General features: G+C 39.2%; 1 protein-coding gene across 1 annotated transcript in view; it reads left to right on the top strand.

The window, feature by feature from the left end:
• The window catches only part of ITIH5 (inter-alpha-trypsin inhibitor heavy chain family, member 5), a 145,210-nt gene that overhangs the window by 58,155 nt on the left and 64,715 nt on the right, over positions 1–22,340 (top strand). The window contains exons 5-6 of the mRNA XM_006891876.1: positions 6,016–6,185; positions 7,038–7,154. Coding sequence (XP_006891938.1) covers positions 6,016–6,185; positions 7,038–7,154 — 287 coding nt within the window. The remainder of the gene's footprint in view (positions 1–6,015; positions 6,186–7,037; positions 7,155–22,340) is intronic.

The following is a 22,340-nucleotide window of genomic DNA, read 5'->3' on the forward strand; positions in this document are numbered from 1 at the left end:
AGTTGGACAGTGACTAGGGATGATAGAAAGAGAATTGAAGCCTTTGAGTTGTGGTGCTGGAGAAGAGTGTTGAATATACCATGGACTGCTGGAAGAACAAACAGTTTTGTCCTGGAGAAGGTGAAGCCATGCTCCTTGACGTCAAGGATTCTGACACACTTTGGGCATGTTGCAAGGAGGGACTGGTCCTTGGAGAGGAACATCATGTTTGGCAGGGTGGAGGGGCAGTGAAGGAGAGGAAGACCTTCAATGAGATGGATCGATTCTGTGAGTGGAGTGGTGGGAATGAGTGCATTTGAGATGGTGAGGTTGGCGCAGGATAGAACGGTGTTTAGAGCTCTTGTACATAGAGTCACTATGAGTTGCAAGCGACTCTATGACACATGACAACAATAACAACAACAATAAGTTGAGCTATGGAGACTGTTCTTCCACTGGGAATTATTTACAGAAGTTACTGATACTTGATTGCACTGAGCTTCCCTGTTCTTTTCTCCCTCCTCCTCATTCCACCAGCTGGCATTACCCTGAAAACACATAAGCCCCATGAAATTCCTACACAAACAGAAATTTATCCTGCTGGAAATAACAGGCAAAAGTCCATTTGGAAAATAATATAATGTTCCATGCTAGAAAATCTTTATCCAATCTGTTCTGCAATTCAACTCCAATTTCCCCCAAAATTGACATATATATGTCTTACATAAATAGCTTGATGGAGATACACATACACATTCTCTTTGTCTCTCTCTCTCTCATACACATCTGTATATGTCCACACAGCTACTTTCCAAATCAAGACAGAACATTTGACTACTTACACCACCCTAAAAGAGTCCTTCCTGCTCTTTCCTAGGCAGTAACTATTCTCAGGGGTTATCACTGTTTGCCTTTAGTTGTCATGAATAGTCGTGTTGGCTTTTGAGCTTTATATGAATGCTAATCTATAGAATACACCCTTTTGAGTGTTGTTGTTATGTGCCATCGAGTCACTTGTGACTCATAGGGACCCTTTGTACAAGAGCCCTACATCTCCGACACACTCACTCCCACCACCCCAATCACAGAATTGATCCATCTCATTGAGGGTCCTCCTCTCCTGCACTGCCCCTCCACTCTCCCAAACATGATGTCCCTCTCCAAGGACCAGTCCCTCCTTGCAACATGTCCAAAGTATGTCAGATGAAGCTTCAGAATCCTTAATTCCAAGGAGCATGCCAGCTTCACCCTCTCCAGGACAAACCTGTTTGTTCTCCTAGCAGTCCATGGTATATTCAACACTCTTCTCCAGCACCACAGCTCAAAGACATCAATTCTCTTTCTATTATCCCTATTCACTGTCCAACTCTCTGAAGCATAGCATGTAACTGCAAAGACTATAGCCTGGATGAGCCCCACCTTAGTCTCCAGCCTAAGTCGTTGCTCTTCAGTACACTTGAGAGGTCTCTGACAGGTGTATTTCCCAATGCAATTTGTCTCTTGATTTTCTGGCTCCTGGTACCAAGAATGTTGACTCTGGAACCAAGGAAACTAAAACTGTTAATTATCTCAATCTCTTCACCATCCATACTGATGCTGTCAGTGGTCCAGTGGTGAGAATCTTTGTTTTCTTGATGTTGAGCTTCAATCTGTATTCAACGCTTCAGTCCTTGACCTTCTGCAGCAAGTGCTTCAGGTCCTCCTCAGTTTCAGAAAGTAAGACTGTGCCATCTGCATAATGCTGGTTGTTGATGACTCTTCCACCAGTCCTCGTACAGCTCAGCAACTCAGATGATTTGTTCTACATACAGATTGAAAGATATGGAGACAGAATACATCCCTGATGGACCCCCTTCTTTATTTTGAACCATGTAGTGTCTCCTTGCTCTGTTCTGACCATTGCCTCTTGGTCCAAGTATACGTTTCGTATAAGCACAATCAAATGTTCTGGGATTCCCATTCTTCTCAGAGTCAGCTGTAACTTCTTGTGATCCACACAGTCAAAAGCCTTTACATAGTCAACAAAGCACAATATAGACATTCCTCTGGTATTCTCTGCTTTCTGCCAAGATCCATCTTACATTAGCTATAATATCCCTAGTACCACGTCCTCTTCTAAATCCAGCCTGCACATCTGGCAGTTCTCTTGACATATTTCTCCAACTGTTTTTGGACAATTTTCAGTAGATTCTTGCTTGCATGTGGTATTAATGATATTGTTCGATAATTTTCACACTCTTTAGGGTCACCTTTCTTTGGAATGGGAACAAATATCAATCTTTTCCAGTCAGTTGGCCAGCTGGCTGTCCTCCAGATTTCTTGGCACACCTTAGTGAGCACATACAGGGCAGCGTCAGTTTGTTGAAATATGTCATTTGGTATGCTGTCAACTCCTGGAGCCTTGTTTTCACTCAGCATGACTGTTCCTGCAGATTCAACCAGGCTTTTATAAGCTGAAGTAGTTCTTTATTTTTAATTGCCATGAAATAGCTCAAATTTTATTGGTTCTGCATTTTTATGTTGGGTTTCCTAGGCCTTCTGTTTTGTATATATTTAAGCCTGATAATAATCTTAGCTAATTTTGATGATATCATCAATATTTTGCCTTCTCATAGACTACTGCAATACTCATCACAATACTCTTTTCAGCAGTGTGGCCTATTATTGCTGTTGTTAGGTGCTGCTGTGCTTGTTCAGACTCATAATGACCCTGCATACAACAGAGCAAATGGCACGTTGCTTGGTCCTGCATGGTCCTCACAATCCTAGTTATTTTGAGCCCACTGCTGTATCTACTGTGTCAATTCATCGCATGGGGGTGCTTCCTCTTTTTTACTGAAAATCACCTTTACCAGTCATAGTGTTCTTCTTCAGGCCCTGGTCCTTCCTGATAACATGTTCAAAGTGCATGAGACCAAGTCTCACTCTCTTCTTTTCTAAGCAGCGCTCTGGCAACTGGAGCTAGGTACTTCCATTAACCCATTTTGCAGGTGAAATAACTGATGCTCAGTAACATGACCAAGATTCCACAGCTAATAAGACATTTATATACAGGTTCTTCTGCCTTGTATCCCCGAGTTCTTTGCTGGTGTATTATTTTGCCTCTCATTCTTGGTGCTTCACTAGTAGCCATCAGTGAGAGACTGAGTGCAGAGAGCACGCAGTTTATTTTGGTTTCAAGGACCTTTCCATTTTCAGCCCTTCTACTTCCTCCACTCTAAAGCTGTGAAGGCATTTTTAGCTCTGCTAGTGAACTGGATGGTGACATTTGTCATTGTGCTTCTCAATGTACTCAACTTTTTCTCATGAGCCGATGAGTTGGAAACATGCTGTCTTTTCCACAACTGCCCTTCTAAAAAAAATAAACTTTCCTATTTGCAGATCTCTGATTTCTTCTCGTCAGTGGTTCCTGTTAAGGTTACACCTAAGTGGTCTCTAAAATAGAGTAATTGCTCTGTTGAAGGAAATCTTTAAACTTAGTTTGACTTTAATGTCTAATAAACCCCAAGCCAAAGAAGGTTTGGTTTGCAAGTACAGATTACTCTGGCCACTTCTATTTTATTCTGTTGATTGACTGGAGGAAATTGCTGGTTAAACTACTCGGCAGTGTCCAGTTTGGTGGATTTAAAAGCTAATCGGATATTTTTCAGTAGTTTTAAGTCTATCTTTCTATCTTCAGTGACAGAGCCCTGATTTAGTGGGTTTAGAGTTGAATTGCTAACTGAGAGATTGTTGGTTTGATGCTACCAGAAGTTCTATGGGAGAAAGATCAGATTCTTCTTCTATAAAGATTTGCATTTTTGGGAAACCTGATGGACCATTCTACTCTGTCTGACAGTATTGTTGTGAATCTGGATTCACTATTGTCACATTTTTTGTGGTGCATACAGATTTAAAAAATTTGGATTTCCGCTGCTAATCACACAGATATTGAGATATTTGGTGTTAAAAAAGTGGGCAGACTGCTAAACAATTATTTGTGTGATCGAACTGGAATGAAAATAAAAAGTACAAACTAGAATATTCTCCATTTAATATGATCTCATTATTTTTATATAGTTTACATTTTTTTATTAGATCATTTTAGTTAAGTCAGAGTTTTTGTTGTTGCTGTTTGTTTGTTAATTTTTTTAAATTCAAATTTATATTGAACAGTCCATGCTGGCAGAAAGCTTTAGGAAATATTGGTTGGGATTTTTTTTTTGTCTTGTTTTCATTTTGGATGAAAAGGACAACTAAATGATTGACAAGGAAAAAGCTCCCTTAATAGATGAGTTTATGAATGGGATGACTGGATTGTAAATCATCATTTTGGAATCTTAATGAATAATAGATCTAGGCCAGCATTATCAATGAATGTTGAAACCAGCAAGTGAAAAGTGGGAAAATTTATGAGCAATTGGCTGGCAACACTATCAGTCTTATTATAACAGGAAGCAAGTGGATATCATGTGCCTTCTTATGTAATAGAGTAGAAAGCATTGAACAAGAATACTTCACAGCATTCTTGCTAGAAGAATTGAGCCTGGACCTGTTGGAACCTCTTAGCTCTAACTACCAACTAGAACACAATGAAATAGTCTTGAGTAATGCTTTAACTCTACCCAGGGCTCCATGGGAGAAAAATCACCTGTGATTTTTGAGGGTCTGTCATGAGTTGTTTGAGTTGACAACAATGAGTTGAGTTCATAGAATTTTCAACCTTGGAGGAGCCAAGTGGCACAATGGTTATGTGCTCATCTGATAATCATATGGTCATCTGTTCAATCCACTAGCTGCTTGGCTGAGGAGAGATGTGGCTGTCTACTTCTATAAAAATTACAGTGTTGGAAATCCTACTCTGTTGGACAGTTCTACTCTGTCCTTGTTGTTGTTATGGGCCATTGACTCAACAACCACAACTCGTAATTATCTTATGAACAAAAGCTCTGAACTTTGCCCTCTCCTGAGCCAACCTCACCATCTCTGACGCACTTGACCTCTTGTCATACTAACAGTGTCAGTCTATCTCATCCAGTGTCCTCCTCTCCTGGATTGACCCTTTACCCCACCAAACATGATGTTCCTCTCCAAGGACTGGCCTCTCCTGCTAACATACCTGACTATGTTACATGGACCTTCAAAATCCTTGCTTCTCTCCTAGATGATTCCTAGGAATCAGACTTAACTTGACAGCAATAGATTTAGTTTTGGCTTGATCTCATCATTGACTGCGCTTAGGATCACCAGGAACATTTCAAAGTGCCCAGGATGTATTCCCCACCAATTAAATGCAATTCTCTAGGCCAAGACATCAGTATTTGTGATAGCTCTTCCAGATGATACAATGTGAGTCAAAGTTAGGGTCCTTTGTGATAGAGGAAGAAGCCAAAAGATTTCATGAGGAAACAATTATAATATGCACAATTTGAGAATTTTCATGGAAAAATACTCAAGTTTTTAGAATGTGGCATTAGAAAAGAGGGAGGAGAAGGGTATAGGGGGAAGAGATTGAAATAGATTTATAAGACAGTCAAACTAAATGCATTGTGTGGACTGTGTATTGATCTCGATTTCATTAAATAAACTATTCTGAGACTTTTTAAATAGAGAATCAGGGAAGTTTAAATACAGATTGAATGTTAGAAGATTTCAAAACATTGAATGTTAATATTTTTCCTTGTGATTGTGGTTTTGTGTTTATGTTTAAAAAGTTCTTGCAATCAAAGATATATACCACAGTGCTAATGGATTAAATATGATGTTTGGGATTTGCATGAAATTCTCTGACAAGAAATGGAGAAGGGATAAATAAAACATTAAAAACACTGTGTTTAAAAGTTTTCATGAGGCAAAGTTAAAAAAGGAGGCATAGAGGTGTAATATGTGATAACATATCTCTTGCATCATGATACATTACTAATAAAATCTTAAGAATTCATATGGAATACAAATCTGAAATAAAATTAACTCTCTTTACCTATACAAAACAACCCTATTTTCCTTCAGAAAAATGTCTATATGTAAGCATTAATTATATGTATGTTTTATTTGCAGATGATTCAGGACCTCCTCCTTCTACCGTTATCAATCAAAATGAAACTTTTGCCAAAGTCGTTTTTAAGCCTAGTGTGGTACAACAAGCCAAGATTGCCCAGAATGGCATTCTGGGAGATTTTATTATTAGATATGATGTCAACAGAGAGTGGAGCATTGGGGACATTCAGGTAATGGATTTTTATGCATCGTATTGGTTGCTTAATACTTTTAGTTAGATGAGAACTAAGGATTCCAGGTCCTTATTCAAAGCAGTGATAACTTTCTACTCCTGGAAAATTTGTTTTAACACAAAATATATCCCCAAAGAGTCTCCTGGTGTTCCCTTGCCAGAGCCCAGGGTACCTATTTCTTGGTTCAGTAACCTAGGGAGCAAATAATATAACTTCCCCTGCAGTGTTTTAGGGGAAGTTGGAATTTTAGTTGCTTTTCACTTTTAATTAAGAGAGCCTGCTCTGTGGCTCATTTCCCTTTAGGTTTTATTGCTCCAGAGACAGAGAGGGAATGTTAATATGCAGCAATGTGTGTTCAGAATGTCAACGACCTTGTCTCAACCTGTAAGCTTTTTAGAATAGAAAACAAAATAGAAAAACAGGTAACAGGAAGCAAGATTCTCAAGTGATTATTAAAGAATGGATGGAGAATGAAAGTGTAATTTATAGACATGTTCAGTAGAAATTCAGGAGATGTTCCATCCTTTTACAGGTTAAATTAGGAATTAGTCTCTTGGAGGGATCAGGATGATAGATTGTTAACTTCTAGATATGGATTCTGAATCCTGTGGTTCCATTTTGTGGTATCTATTGGTCTATCCTTTAAGAAGGCTGTTCATTTTAGTTCATTTTCTCCCTTGAGATGGATTGATATAGTGACTGAAAGCGTGGGCTTATGCACAGCAGAGCCTGGTGGTTAAGGATGACGCAGGATCAGGCAGATTTTGTTCTTCTCTAGGGCGTGTTGCTAGGACTTGGAGCCGACTTGATGGCACCTAACAACATGCTGTGTTCCTTTTCCTTAACCAGGTTCTGAATGGCTATTTTGTGCACTACTTTGCTCCTAAAGACCTTCCTCCTTTACCCAAGAATGTGGTGTTTGTGCTTGACAGCAGTGCATCCATGGTAGGAACCAAACTCCGGCAGGTGAGTAAGTGCCAACTTCCAGGTTCTCTGTCCCACTTCTGCCTAGGGTGGCCGTCTTTGTGACTCAAGTGTAATGGATATAAGCATCATTATTAAACTTTACTAGACAAGTATTCTTGCCTTCAGGTAGCATTCCAGAACCTGTTTACTTAAACCATTGCCATAAACTATTGTTTTATCATGATGGCTTTAAGAAGGCATGTTATAGAAAACCTTGAGATAAAGGATCTAACAGGGAAAATAAGGTACGCAAGACAGCAAACGGGTCACTCACAAGCAACAGTGTTGATAGGATGATTCTGTTCCTTTGTAATATTCAACGAGACCAATGCAATAGAATACTAATAGTCTCTTTGGACTGTCCTGGAGATCAAAGGCTGTGAGAGACACTATGGGGATAATTAGTCTATGTTGAAACGTTTAACTGTCCTGAATGAGTAGCTATTTATCTTTATGTTTGAAACTACTGGAAAATATTATTTTAAAGTCTTACTCTTTTTAATATTGTTTCCAATTCATAAATCATGACATGGAATGTTAGAACTACTACTGGTTGACAGACTAATTAATACTCTACATGTAACAAAAACTGTGATTTCTCAGCTTTTCTCTCTTTTTTTAACCTAGTACCTATTTTTTCAATTTATAATTCATATGTATAGTTTAGCAAGTTAAATAGTATATAACAACTGATAGGATTCCTAACCTTATCTGTTTCTATCTCTAGTTCTTATCCCAGAGCTACACAATTGGACCTAATCCTAACTAGTAAACTATTAAAAAAACAAAGAGTTTTTCTCAAATTCTTTCTGTATCTTTTTTTTTTTACCATTTATATTTTAAAAATCACATAGTAAAATCTGTTCATATTCATGGAATCTGGAAAGCAAAAACAATTTCTAGATGTGATATAAATATAACCCTTAACTATTTTTTTTACACAGAAGACAATAAAAAAGAATTTCTAACTAATATAGGAGGAAATAATCTCACTCAGTTTCTTATTCTTCAGCATAATATTCTCATACCAAATGTAGCCTATTAACTCCTGAGTTTTTATTACTTTCCTTCCTGGCTCTCTGAACTTCCATTTAAATTTTTTTAAGAATATTCAATATCCTTTAAAAGGTGGGTCTGCTGGCCAAGGACTCTCAGGTTTTGGTTTTCAGGAAATTACCTATGTCACTCTGAATCTATAAAGATGTTTCTTCTGGGCTTGGAATTCTAGATTGGTTTTTTCCCCCTTGCTTCCAGTATTGTTGTTCAAAAGTCAGTGTTATATTTTAACTATCGTTCCTCAGAAGATAATCTTTTATTGTTGTCTGCTTTTAAAATTGTTTTCTTCAGTTTTCTATTATTTAATATAAGGGTTCAAAGTGTGTATTTATTTTCTTTATTCTTCCTGAGTTTCTTAGGACTTTGTGGATATGTAGATTCATGGGAAACATCTTCAGTCATTATCTTTGAAATGATTCCTATTCACCTTTCTCTCTGAGATTCCAATGATAAGTCTTCTTTTTCTATCCTCTGTATGCCCTGCACTCTCTTTTTTACATTTGCTTTCCTTACGTTATCGAAAAACTTATCTTTCAATATACAAGTTCTCTTTTCAGGTATGTCTAACCTTTATAACAACTAGGTTATCATTCTCACTTTCCTGATGGAGAAACTCTTCTCCTTGAAAAGAAAAAGAAAGTACGAATAGATGCATGTGTAACACAGTTTTACACTTTGAGACCCAGTTGAGGAGTTTTAATTTTGGAAGGCAGGAATTTCCTTGCATTGAGCAAAACCAATGCCATGACAGATACCATACAATTTGGTGTTTTCTTTTATTCCTCAATATTACATTCCCATTGCTTTCTGGTCACTGGAAATTTAGCATAGTTGCATTGTTAGAGTTGGTGTCACCCACTATAGTAATTCATGGTGTCACCTTTCTCCCCAATATGGAACTCTATTGGTAGACTGAAACAGAATTCTTAGTAATGTCTATTATCAATTTTAGTCATAGAATGATATGTGTAAATATAGTTGTAAATTGCTTAAACATTATATTTCGTGGCAGGAAGATGAGCTGTATGCTAAAGGCACACAATTAGAACTCACCAGCTGCTCCATGGGAAAGATGGGCAGTCTCCTCCTATGAGATCCACTGCCTCTGACAACCAGCTGGAGGATCAGCTATGGGCCAATCCCCGCTCGCTGGTGATTAATAACAATAATGAAGTTGTTTTGTAAAGTCTTTGTACATCGAATTACAACACTATTAATAACTGAGCAAAAGTTCTTTATTGTCTTTTAATCTTTTCTCCTTTAATTACCACTTCATTGTCAATGGATTAACAAATATAGATTGTTATCTACTGTAGAGTCAGAATCTACCCAAAGCTGACCCTTTGGTGGGTTTTCAGAGGCAGGTAATTGCATGGGAGGAGATTGCCCGTTTGTCAACCCAAAGAGCGGCTGGTGGCCTCAAACCACATGCCTTCAGGATTGTAGCACAGCTTCTTGCCACTAGACCACCAGAGCTCTCTAAATACAGATTATTGTTGTTGTTATGTGCCGTAGAATCACTTGCGATTCATAGTGACCCTACGTATAAGAACCCTAAACCCTGATCTATCCTGTGCCAACCTCCCTGTCTCCTACACACCTACTCCCATTACCCCAATCACTGAATTGATCCATCTCATTGAGGGTCTTCCTCTCTTGTGCTGTCCCTCCACCCCCTCAAACATGATGTCCCTCTCCAAGGACTGGTCCTTCCTTGCAACATGCCCAAAGTATGTCAGACGAAGCTTCAGAACCCTTGCTTCCAAGGAGTAGCCCGGTTTCACCCTCTTCAGGATGAATCTATTTGTTCTCCTAAGCAGCCCATGGTATATTCAACACTCTTCTCCAGCACCACAGCTAAAAATCAACAATTATCTTCCTATCATTCCTAATCACTGTCCAGCTCTCTGATGCATAGCACACAATTGTGACGACTATGGCCCGGATCAGGCACACCTTAGCCTCCAGCCTGACATTGTTGCTTTTTAGTACTCTGGAGAGGTCCCTGACAACTTATTTTCCCGATGTAATTTGTCTCTTGCTTTCCTGACTGCTGGTAGTAAGAGTGTTGATTATGGAACCAAGCAAACTAAAACTGTTAACTATCTCAATCTCTTCACCATCCATACTGATGCTGTCAATTGGTCCAGTGGTGAGAATCTTTGTTCTCTTGATGTAGTAAGGAATTGCATTGCCAGTACAAAGGCATGTGGTTCAAATCCACCAACAACAACATGGAAGAAAGGTGGGCTATCATTTCCGGTGCAATTAACTGCTTCTGAAAACCTGCTGGAGGGTCATCTATGAGGCAGTCTGACTTGATGGTACATAACAATAATAACATAGCTAAATATTAAAATAACTAAACCCAAAAATTGACAAAAGCAGTAGCAATAAAAAATGCAGCAACACAACAACAGTACAAATGTAGACGAAACAGTCTGATTCCAAGTGTCATCATAATCAAGTAATAGTGACAGCTCTGACTACAGCACATTAGAAGATCCAAGAAGTACTTATGTATAGAGTTTTAGCCCTATAGGTATCAGAGTGTGTGAGAGCAAGGCTTAGGGGAAAATGCTTTTATTGTTATAGCTATCCACAAGGATATTTTTAGTAAAAAAGAATAAATTTCTCCTAAAGCAAGGTACAAAAATTTTAAACAGTCATTTTGATACCCCCTTTCCGTCACCTTGTGCAAGCCTCCATCCACCCCCGAAACCCTCTGCTGACACCACTGGTCTGACATTCACTCTGCTGGCATCTAAGCTACAGGATGGCCTCTTTCCAGGAGAACTGTCCTGGACCAGCCAAACACGTGTCAGAAGCCTCTGAGCTATTTCTAAAGCCCATTGCTGCCTTGAGTGGATTTCAAATCTGCTGACTATTTTAGCAACTCTCAGTTTCTCCAAGGCCACAGCCCTAAGTGGAAAGCCCAGCTGTCCCTTCCTAGAGGCCTATATATAATGTCATGTCCACTGGTGAAGACAACAATTACTGCCAGGAACAAGGCTTTCATATTATTGTGTCAGCAGGGTTGGCAGCATCGGTGATTTGTCACAGGTCCATTAGAATCTCATTAAGAATCCTTCATGAGCAAGAAGCAGGGCAGGGAAGGAGCACTCACTGCTCAGGGGTCACTAAGTTTCCGTTAAAGGTGATGAGACAATGTGGAAATGGATAATGGAAGAGGCTGAAGAACATAATAAATGTAACTAAAGTCACTGAGTTGTGCACGCAACAAATTTTGAAATGGTAAATGATGCGTATCTTAGACCAAATTAGCTAGAAAAACAAAACCAATGAAGTTTTATAAAGATACGCAGCTGGTGAAGCTTTATATAGATATGTTGTTGTTATGGACCATTGAATTAAAACCAACTCATAGCTGCCCCTTAGAGGGTTTTCAGAGGCTGTGAAGTGCATGAAAGGAGATTACCCATCCTTCTCACTTGGAGCAGGTGGTGGATTTGAATCATGCGCCTCTGGGTTGGCAGCACAACTCCTTACCATTAAGCCACCAGTACTCACTTCATACATAGATATATTCTCCCCCTCCCCCCAGTGGTTAAGGAGTTGCACTGCCAACCCAAAGGCACATGGTTTGAATCCACCCACTAGCTACTTGATGAGAAATAGGTGCATTATACAACCCCTTAAAACCCATTAGAGGGACAGCTTTGAATTGAGTCTGACCTGATGGTATGTAATAACAAAACTGGACTTTATGAAGAAGAATATGCCATCTGGATTAAAGACTCATCAACAACCTGACATAACCTTGGGGCTGAATGCAAAGAGAACTTGAGATATTTGCTGCAGAAGATTAAAGAACACAGCTTTATAGATTATCTCTCAATATCAAGAAAAAAATCCCCACCGCTGGGCTAAAAGGCACCATCAGGATAGACGGAGAAAAGATTGAAATTGTTAGTGTTTTCATCTTACTTGGATCCATAATCGAGACCTTTGGTACCAGTAGTTGGGAAATCAGGAGACATAAAACATTGAGAAAGTCAGCTGTTGGGGACCTCTCCAAAGTCCTAAAGAGCAGGGATGTCGGTTAAAAGGCTAAGCTGCACATTATTCAGACCATGGTCATTCCATTTGCCTACTGTACATCTCAGAGCTGGATAATGAATAAGAATGACAGAAAAAGAATTGATGCCTTTAAGTTATGATGTTGGAGAAGACTACTGAACATCCCATGGACTGAGAAATGAACAAAAAAAAGACGTGTTGGAGAAAGTGCAACCGGAGTGCTCCTTAGAGGCAGGATGGTGAAATTTGGTCCCAAATATATTGGGCATATTGCTAGGAGAGGCTGTTCCTTTAAAAGGCTGTTATGATTGGAAAGGAAAGAGAAGACTGTCCATGAGATAGACTGGAGAGAAGGAAGATGCTCTCTGGCGTTTCTAGTCTACCAATGACTCCTCATGAGAAAGATGAGCAGTCTCCTCCTGTGCAGTTCGCAGTATCTGAAAACTCCTTGGAGGGTCACCTGTAAATGAATTCTGACTTGATGGCAATTAATGAGTATGTGGTATGTGTTTATATATGTATATGAAGAGATGGAAGCCCTGGTGGCATACACACACACACACACACACATGTATATACAAACATACACATATATACACACATATATATACAAATACAAACATACACATCTATACACACACACACACACACACACACAGATGGAGAGGGAGCTCTGGTAGCTTACTGGTAGGGAGTTGCTCTGGCAACACAAAGACATACTGTTAGAATCCACCAGGTGCTTCGAGGGTGGAAGATTGTCATCTCCTCCCAACAATTTATAGCATTTGAAAACCTACTGGAGGGTCAGCTATGAATTGGGTTTGACTCAATGGTACTTAACAACAACATATATATGGAGAGAAGGTAGCCCTGTGGCCTAGTGGACACTACCAACCCCAAGACAAGTGGTTCAAATCTGCTAGCTTCTCTGCAGGAGAAATATGGGCAGTCTTCTCTCATGATTTACAGCTTCTGAAAATCTGCTGGAGGATCAGGTATGAGTTTGTTCTGATTTGAAGGCATATAACAAAAACAACAAATGGGGATGGGGACAGGGAGGAAGAAAGAGGGAGGGAGAGGGAGAGAAAGAGACTGATTTGTTTATAAAAGAGGTTCTAAAAGCAAGTCCCAGGTCTGTAGGTCAGGACTTAAAACAGCAAGACAGGGGTTCCTGGGGAAACAGAGTTTAGTTGTCAGCAGGCAGACAAGATCTCTGGCTACTGACTTGGGAGGCTACCAGCTTCAGAGGTTGACACATCCAAGGTGGTTGTTGGGAAACAGGGTCACAAATAACTCATTGGCTTTGAGTCTGGAGAGTATAAGCCCAATAGCCACATGTAGATATAACACAATGTTGAGGGAGAGATAGAGTAAAATGAAGGTTTTTGCCAGAGTCTAGACATAAATATCCTACAGGCCACACCCCTGGGGAGATACATGTATATTCAGAAAAAGCTAGTTATAGCTTTATAGATCTGTTTGTAATCTTGCCTTATTAATATTATAGAGGTTAGAATTAACTGCTGGTAGAATAATTCTATTATACTGAAAATTGTGGCCATATTTACATACAGTATTAACCATTGTAGCTTGCTGCACATATATATATATATATATATATATATATATATATATATTTATCACAATGTAGGAAATGTAGTGAAAGGGATCATCAGCTGCTCATTTCAAGTTCACGTTGAAGTTGAAGAAAATGAAATCAAATCCCAAAACCCCATAATATGACCAGAAGTGTATCCCAAATGAATTTTTAAAACCATCTTAATAATAGATTTGATGCATTGAAATTTAATGACATAAGACCAGACAAGTTGAGGCATAACATCAAGGACATCATCCATAAAATAAGCAAAAGGTCATTCCAGAGGCAGGGAAGAGAGAAAAGACCAAAGTGGATGTCAGAAAATAGTGTTGGCATGAAAAGCTGAAACAAGGAGAGATAGAATGCTTAGGTAAGAAAGTGGAACAGAAAATTTCAGGGGGCTGATTGAGAAGACAAAATAAAGCAGTTAATTGAAACGTGAAACGAACTGACTGAACTTAGAAACCCCAAAGAGAAGAACACACTCTGCATTTCATAAGCTTAAAGAACTGGAGAACAAGTCAAACCTTGCGCTGTAATACTTAAGGGTTCTATGACAAAATCTTGAATGATCCAGGAATCATCAAAAGAAAGTGGAAGGAGTAAATAGTCATTGTACCTGGAAGAATTGGTTGACACTGGACCATTTCAGGAAGTAGCATATATATGCTCAAGATCCAATAGAAGGCAGAACTCCAGGATGCACTGATGGCATTGGCAAAAATATAAGACCGTAGGCATTAAATTATATCAGTTGAGGTATCCTAGGAAACAGATGTATGCCTGGATGTGTTCACCAGTCTCTGTTGATAAACATGGGAGATGGCTACCTGGACTACTGACTTGAACAGACCTGTATTTGTTCCCATTCCTATAAAGGATGATTGAACAGAATATTGAACAATATCACTAGCATAAAATGCAAGTAAAATCTGAAGATTATAAAAACTATAGCTAGGAGAGATTATTGATAGGAAATTAGTAGTAATTCAAAGTAGAGTCAGAAGAGGTGTGGCACCTGAAGATTGTGGCTGATGTCAGACAAATGTTGACTGAGAGCAGAGAATACCAGAACAATATTTACTTATGTTGTATTGATTATACAACAGTATATGACTCTGTGAATCATAACAAATTTTGGCTAATGTTCAGAAAAAGGAGAATCCCAGAATACTTAATTGTGTTCATGCAAAGCCTATCTATAGCCCAAGAAGCAGTTGTCTGAAAAGAACAAGGTATCACTGCATAGTTTAAAATCGTAAAAGGTATGCATTAGGACATCCTTTCTCCATACCTTTTTAAGTCTGTATGTTGTTGCTGTTGTTAAGTGCTGTTGAGTCGCAGGCAATTTATAGCGATCCTATGAATGAAAGTCCTCAACACTTGTGTGACTTTCATCCTTTCTCCAGGTTCATAGGGTTTTCGGAGGCAAACTATTATGCAAGTGGATGCCACTCCGGCTTCCAAGCTTGTTTTAATCGAGGAGCTCTACCAAACACTTTCCATCAGTGTCACAGTGTTAAGCTTCACAGCAACCACAAGTTCTCTCTGTATGGCAAGTGGACACACTAGGGCTATACAACCTAGAAGAAAGTTTGACCAAAAACAATGAAAAACAGGCCTGAGGGCCACAGATTAAAAATCAACCACCTTTGGCTTGGTAGCATCACTTTCTGTCCACTAGGCCAACTGATCTCTCTCTATGTTGATGTTATTGATACTAAGTGCATAGTGACCCTACTAAGAAAATTATTTGAGAAGTTGGACTATATGAAGATCATTATGGAATGAAAATTTGGAAGAAGACTCATCATCAGCCTGCATTATACAGATGACACAACCTTGCCTGCAGAAAGGAAAGAAGACTTGAAGCATTTGCTACAGCATATCAAAGATGACAGCTTTCAATATGGATTACGTCTCAGCATCAAGAAACCCCAAATCTTCACTATTGTACCAATAGGCAGAATCATGATCAATAAAGATGGAAATTGTCACTTTTTTAATTTTACTTGGATCCACAATTAACACCAATGGTAATAGCAATTAAGAAATCAAAATACAGGTTGCATTGGAGAAATCTTCTGTCAAGAATGTGTCCACAGTTCTAAAGAACAAGGATGTCAATTTTAAGACTTAAGATGCATCTAATTCAAGCCATGGTATTTTCAGTTGTTTCCTATGCATCTGAAAGTTATACAATGACTAAAGATGACAGAGGAAGAATTGATGACTTTGAGTTGTGGTGTTGGTGAAGAGTATAAAGTATCCCATAGACTACCAAAAGAACAAATCTATCATGCAGGAAGTACAACCAGAAACTTTATCTCACTCCCTTTTTGGGAGAAGATAGTTTTTGGAGAGAAACATAATACTGGGAGAGTTAAAAGGTCATCAGTCAGCAAAAAAGAGGCAGATCTTCATTGAGATGAATTGGCACAGTATCTATCTCAATGGGCTGGAGCAGGACCGAGATCGCGATGATGGCACAGAACAGGGCAAGGGGTTGTAATCAACTCGATGGTCCCAACAACTATAGCAACGAGGCACATGGTTGGTGCTTAATAGCTACTTGAACAATTGATAGATTGGGAATTATAAAGACCATCCAGACTTGAAATGTATAGCCAAGAAGGGAGGGAAGTAACTGTGCATCTGGAGTTTTTTCCTGGTTCATATCTGGATCCCTGAGGACATGAAAGCCTGGCTCCAGGATTCACTCAGCTCAGCCACAGGACCTTGCAGGCTGCTCTCTCCAATGTCACGTCTTGATAAACAGTTCTGAACCAGGTTAGGGAAGATTTCCAATTTCCAGTTTGAGCACTAAATTGCCAAGCACTTAACTGATTAATATAGAGCATTTTTTTTTAGTCAGTAAACATTAACACTAGCAAACAATTGTGTCCTTGGAGAAATCTGAGATAATATATAACTTGTCCAAGGCCTGGATTTTGCACTTTTCTCTCCCTTTTGAAATTATACTTAACTACTTTTGTCCTTATATTTAAGAACTTGACTGAGGGCCTCTCTTTGTCAGCTCAGCAATGACTAATGTAACTTGGCAGATATTTTTTATTGCTTGTTCTCATAAGCTATGCCATTCTATACCAATTTTAGGCTGTTTTCCTTTGTAGCTTTTGGAAGCTATCTCCATCTAAATTAGTCAACATTTTTACAGAGTAAAGAAGGAGCGTAGTGTTTCTGATCAGTAATCGCCAAATTAAAATGAGGTTTCGTGTGAGTGAAACAGTGAATTGGAGGACTGTAGTCTGAGGTTGTTTGTGCTCCCCTCTTTGCATTGTTTGGCTTTTTGTTTGTTTGTTTGTTTGTGAAACAGTGAATTGGAGGACTGTAGTCTGAGGTTGTTTGTGCTCCCCTCTTTGCATTGTTTGGCTTTTTGTTTGTTTGTTTGTTTGTTTGCTGTAGAACTTCCATTTCTTCCTCATTGAGCAATCTCCTTCCATGTGATTTCCAGCCTCTGAAAACCTGCTGGAGGGTCAGCTATGAGTTGGTTCCGAATTCACACTAGCATCACCACCACCATCATCAACATAAAATTGGATAATTTACATTCTAAATATTGATTAACTAAGAGTCTGTAAGCTTCATAGGTTTGAGGACAGTTTTGTTGTTAATTCATTGAGTTGTAACCCCTGATCCTAGTTCTGTACCTAACATGTCATTGTTGTTATCTGTCATCGAGTTGGCCCCAGGTCATGGTGACATTACACACCATGGAATGAAATGTTGACTAGTTCTGCACCATCCTTGTCCTTGATTGATCTGTTATAATCCATGGAATTTTTATTGGCTGATTTTTTGAAGGTAAATTCTTAAGCTTTCCTTCCTTGCCTGTCACTAGAAGCTCCACTGAAACTTATTTAGCATGATAGGAGCATTCAAGCCTATGCTGAAAGACAGTTGGTAGCTGCAAAGTGGGATGAATTGGCTGGGAATCAAACCTGAGGCTCCAGCATGGAAGACAAGAATTCTACCAGTGAGCCAGCACTGACGGATGGTGGTTGTGTATGAGGTACATTGTGATTTGAAGCTGGGTTTCCCACATGGAAGGAGAAAATTCTATCACTGAATCACCACTGCCCTCATACTTGACTCCTACTAGATAATGATTAGTGGATAAAGACATACCACACATGCACGTTAAAGGGGGCCTGAATATTTTAAGATGTTTTGTTACTGTTAAGTGCTATCAAGTTGACTATGATTCACAGTGATACTATGAACCATAGATCAAAACTTGACCCAATCCTGCACCATGCTCATGATCTCCACCAGGCTCAAACCTATTCGTACAGTCACATGTCAGTCCAGCTCATGGAAGATTTCTTAACAACCCTCTACTTTTATTAGCACTTTGCCTTTTTCAAATGAACTAGCCCGTCTTAACAACTTGCCCAAAGTATATGAGACAAAACTTGATCATTTTTGCCTCTAAGGAGCATTCTGGTTGCTCTTCCTCTAAGACAGATTTGTTCGTTCTTTTGGAAGCGCATATATACTCAATACTCTGCCAGCATCACAACTCAAAAAAATTAGTTCTTCTTTAGTCTTCCTTAACAATTGTCCACCTTTCACATACATACAAAGCAATTGAAAATACTACGGCTTGGATCAGGCACACCTTAGGATTAAACCAAGATCCTTGCTCTTTAGTACTTTAAAGAGGTCTTTGACATAATATTAAGACATACTAGCTACTATTGAGGGATCAGTACATAACAAGCCTTCTAAGGACTTTGTATACATGTTCTGCCTAACTATTTCATCAATCTTTTAGCGTCAACCTTCTCCTATAATCAGGTGATGTGATGTGGAATGCTGCCATCTTGGCTGAGTGCACAAGGATGACAGCTGCCCTCAGTGTCTTCAGCCAGCAGTGTGCAGCCGCTCTCTTCCAATCCACAATAACTAACTAGGAGTATTTTATGCTATAACATTAAAAGCACATCCAGCATTGCAAAGGGACGCAGACTTTTTTGATTTGAGGGAAACAAAGCTTGGAGACAGCAGAGGTGCCAAGTGAGGAAAAGGTGGGTGACTTGTGAGGTCCACAGTGCCTAATGATGCTTAACAGTCTAGCCATCTAAGTCAGGAATGTGTGGACCTGGCACGTTTTGAAAAGGAATGTTCTGGAAAGACATTGGCATAGGAAGAAAATACCTTTTAAATGATGGGGCTCAGAAGAGGCAATTTGAGGCTCACTGAGCAGCCTAAAAGAATGTTCAGACTTTTGAACACCTCTCATTAGGAGGAAGGACTTCCCTGAATGAAGAAATTAAGGAGCTGAGAAAAAAGGAGAGATGTAGATGTCCCGGTGAGACCATGTTGGGACAATTTGGAGGGTCGCTGAATGTAAGCAACCACCGAGCTACTCGTTTGTCCTACTACAGTGGTTCATGTGTTGCTTGAAACTTTGTCACCAGTATTTCAAACACCAGCTGGTCACCTAACTTGAATATGTTTCAGCAGAGCTTCCATTCTAAGACAGACCAGGAAGAAAGGTCTGGTGATGATCTATTTCCAAATATTAGCCAATGAGAACCCTACACCTCACAACAAGACATGCTTGAAGATAAGCCTACAAGGTTGAAATGTATTCTAAATACAGAGTGAACCAAACAAATGACGTGAGCATATCCCATTGAACGATTGTGAAGATGTTGCAGAACTGGGCAACACATCATTCTGATGTAGATGTAGGTTACCATGAATTAGAACTGACTGGGCAGCAAATAAAAGCTGAAAGTAGGCCTTATGTGACCATCATATAGAAACAATAGGCATTGTAGGCTCTGTTTACTCCTCCACTCCCTGCTTGTGACACAGAGCTTGTAAGCATTTAAAAGCATGACTCTTTTATGGATTCCTAATTTTGTGTTCTTAAGTTTAGAGAAGACATAAGCAAATGTTTTCTATAAACATTAAAGATAAAGAGACAGATAATAAATAGCTTTGCAGGTAACATGGTTTCTGTTTAACTTACTCAATCCAACCCTGCTGTTGGAAAGAAAAGAAGCCAGAGACTGACTATCTATCATCTATCTAATCTCTCTATCTCTATGAGTGTGTATGTGTATATGTATATGTATATGTGTATGTTATTGTGTTGCTGATTGCCTTTGAGTCGAGCATGACTCATAGTGATCCTATGAACAAAAGGCCTGAAGCTCCTCTACAAAGTTCATAAAGTTCTCAGAGGCATGTTATTTAGGAGTGGATGCCACTCCTACTTCCAATAAGTGTGTATGTGTGTGTGTGTGTGTGTGTGTGTGTGTGTGTGTGTGCACACGCGCGCACATGTGTCTATCTCTATCTCTATATCTGGTAGCCTAGTAGTAAGACGCTGCACTGCAATGTCAATGGCACACCACCAATTCAAATCAACCAGCTTATCCATGGTAGATAGACAGTCTCCTCCAGTGCAATTAACTGTCTTTGAAAACCCACTATGTATGGGTCAATTCCAACTTAATGGTAAACAACACAAACACATACATGACAATATATGTGTTCCAAGAAAATTTTACTTATAAAAAGTATTTATATTTGCTAGCCTTTTTTCTTTCACTATTGTTTGTGAGCTGATTGGATTTGTCAGATTTAGCTAAGAATGAGCTGTGGGCTGGAAGCCACTTGTTTAGAGTCACCCAAGACCTGGTGGACAGTCGTTATATTTAAAAGGCAATTGTACACAATCCCCCCGCACCTCCCCAAACCCCACCCCCCACCCCCAAATATAATCCACTCTGCAACCCTCATTGCGTACTCCTACGATAAAAATGAGGGAGTTTTTCTTTTGCTTTTCAAGGAGAGGAGCAAACGGGGGGGGGGAGGGGGTGTGCGGGGAGAAGGGTGCAACAATGAATGAATGGAATTCCAAAATCTCTGTAGATGTTCATTGAAATGAAAAAGAAACAAACTAAAAAAAAAGGCAATTGTGTTCTAAGTCTCAAGTTTGGAGACTCATCTGTGGTTGGATTCTGGAAGGTGAGTTCTCTTGTTTTGGTGAGGATTGGGTATAGTCGGTTTGAGTTTTTTTGAGTTTTTTTCAGCCACAACCATGTGTGAGCTGATTGCATTTGCCAGGTTTAGCTAACAATGAACTGTGGGCTGGAAGCCTCTCGTTTAGAGTCAACCAGGACCTTGTGGGTGAGCCTTGTATTTAAAATGCAATTGGATCCTTAGGCCTGGTGTTAATTGTGTTTGGGATGAATAGTCTTCAAAGTGGTACATAGTTGGTTTGTCAATTTGTTGTACTGAAGTGACTTGAGGTTGCGATGATGCTAAATGCTGTGTCACATGCCATAATCGTTACCCATTATGAACAGTGTTTGGTGAAGCTTCCAGATCGAGACAGGTGGAAGCAGGAGGGGCATCCACTTTCTAAACAATATGCCTCTGAAAACTGTATGAATGTAGAAAAATGACAATAGTTATAGGACATGGTTCAGGCTTTCGTTCATAGGGTCGCTATGAGTCATGCTCAACTCCATGGCACTTAACAACAAAAACAGCCTTTGGTTTAGGGCAGTAACTAATTGCCGTATGTCTAGAGGGCATATCAGGTGAAAATATTTATTCTCATCTACTGAATTTCTCCTGTCAAAACACTAGCAGATGGGTGTTATGGAAACACATTGCAAAATATAGGACTAAGGACAGTGAACAGAGGCAATGATAGAGAAATTACTTTTTCTGTAAAAAGTATGACTCAGAATATAAGATAATAAATGATAGACTGAGGACACATTCCCCACCCCAACCCCATGTAACCAGTGAAAACTTTCTTTCTCTAACTTTTTTTTTTTTAAATTGATCTTCAGATGATGTTTTACCACCACACTTTACCTCTCTGGAAGGGAACACAATAGAAAATTCTGGACAAAATGGAAGAAAAATGGGGGAAAAAACCCCCTCAAAATAATGAATAATACCAGGCCTTGGGATGGTAAAATGGTACAACCTCTCTAGAAGGCAGTTTGGCATTTCCTGAAAAAATTGAACATAGAAATCCCATATGACCCAACTCTTCTACTGCTAGGAATATACCCCAAGGAAAATAAAACCAAAACAAATAGTGATTTGTAAGCCTATATTCATAACAACATTATTAACAATAACAGGGAAATGGGTCAAGTGTACCTGTCTTTAAACTGACATTCTTACTGTTTAGCATTTTAAAGAGGTCTTTGACAACAGATTGGTTTAATGCAACAATTATTTTGTTTTATTAACTGCTGCTACCATGGATTTTCATTGTGGATCCAAGTGAAATGAAATAATTGTCAACTTCAATATTTTCTTCCTATATCATAATGTTTTTTATTATTTTTTGTGCGTGTACCGTCAAATTGGAACTGACTGGTACAGGAGGAGACTGCCCCTCCTTCTCCAGCAGAGCATCTGGTGGACTCAAACCATGTACCTTTGGGATTGTAGTGCAGCTTCTTGCCACTAGGCCACCAGAG

This window comes from Elephantulus edwardii, unplaced genomic scaffold (genome assembly GCF_000299155.1).
Source record: "Elephantulus edwardii isolate Elephantulus edwardi_28Jun2011 unplaced genomic scaffold, EleEdw1.0 scaffold00105, whole genome shotgun sequence".
Taxonomy (NCBI): domain Eukaryota; kingdom Metazoa; phylum Chordata; class Mammalia; order Macroscelidea; family Macroscelididae; genus Elephantulus; species Elephantulus edwardii.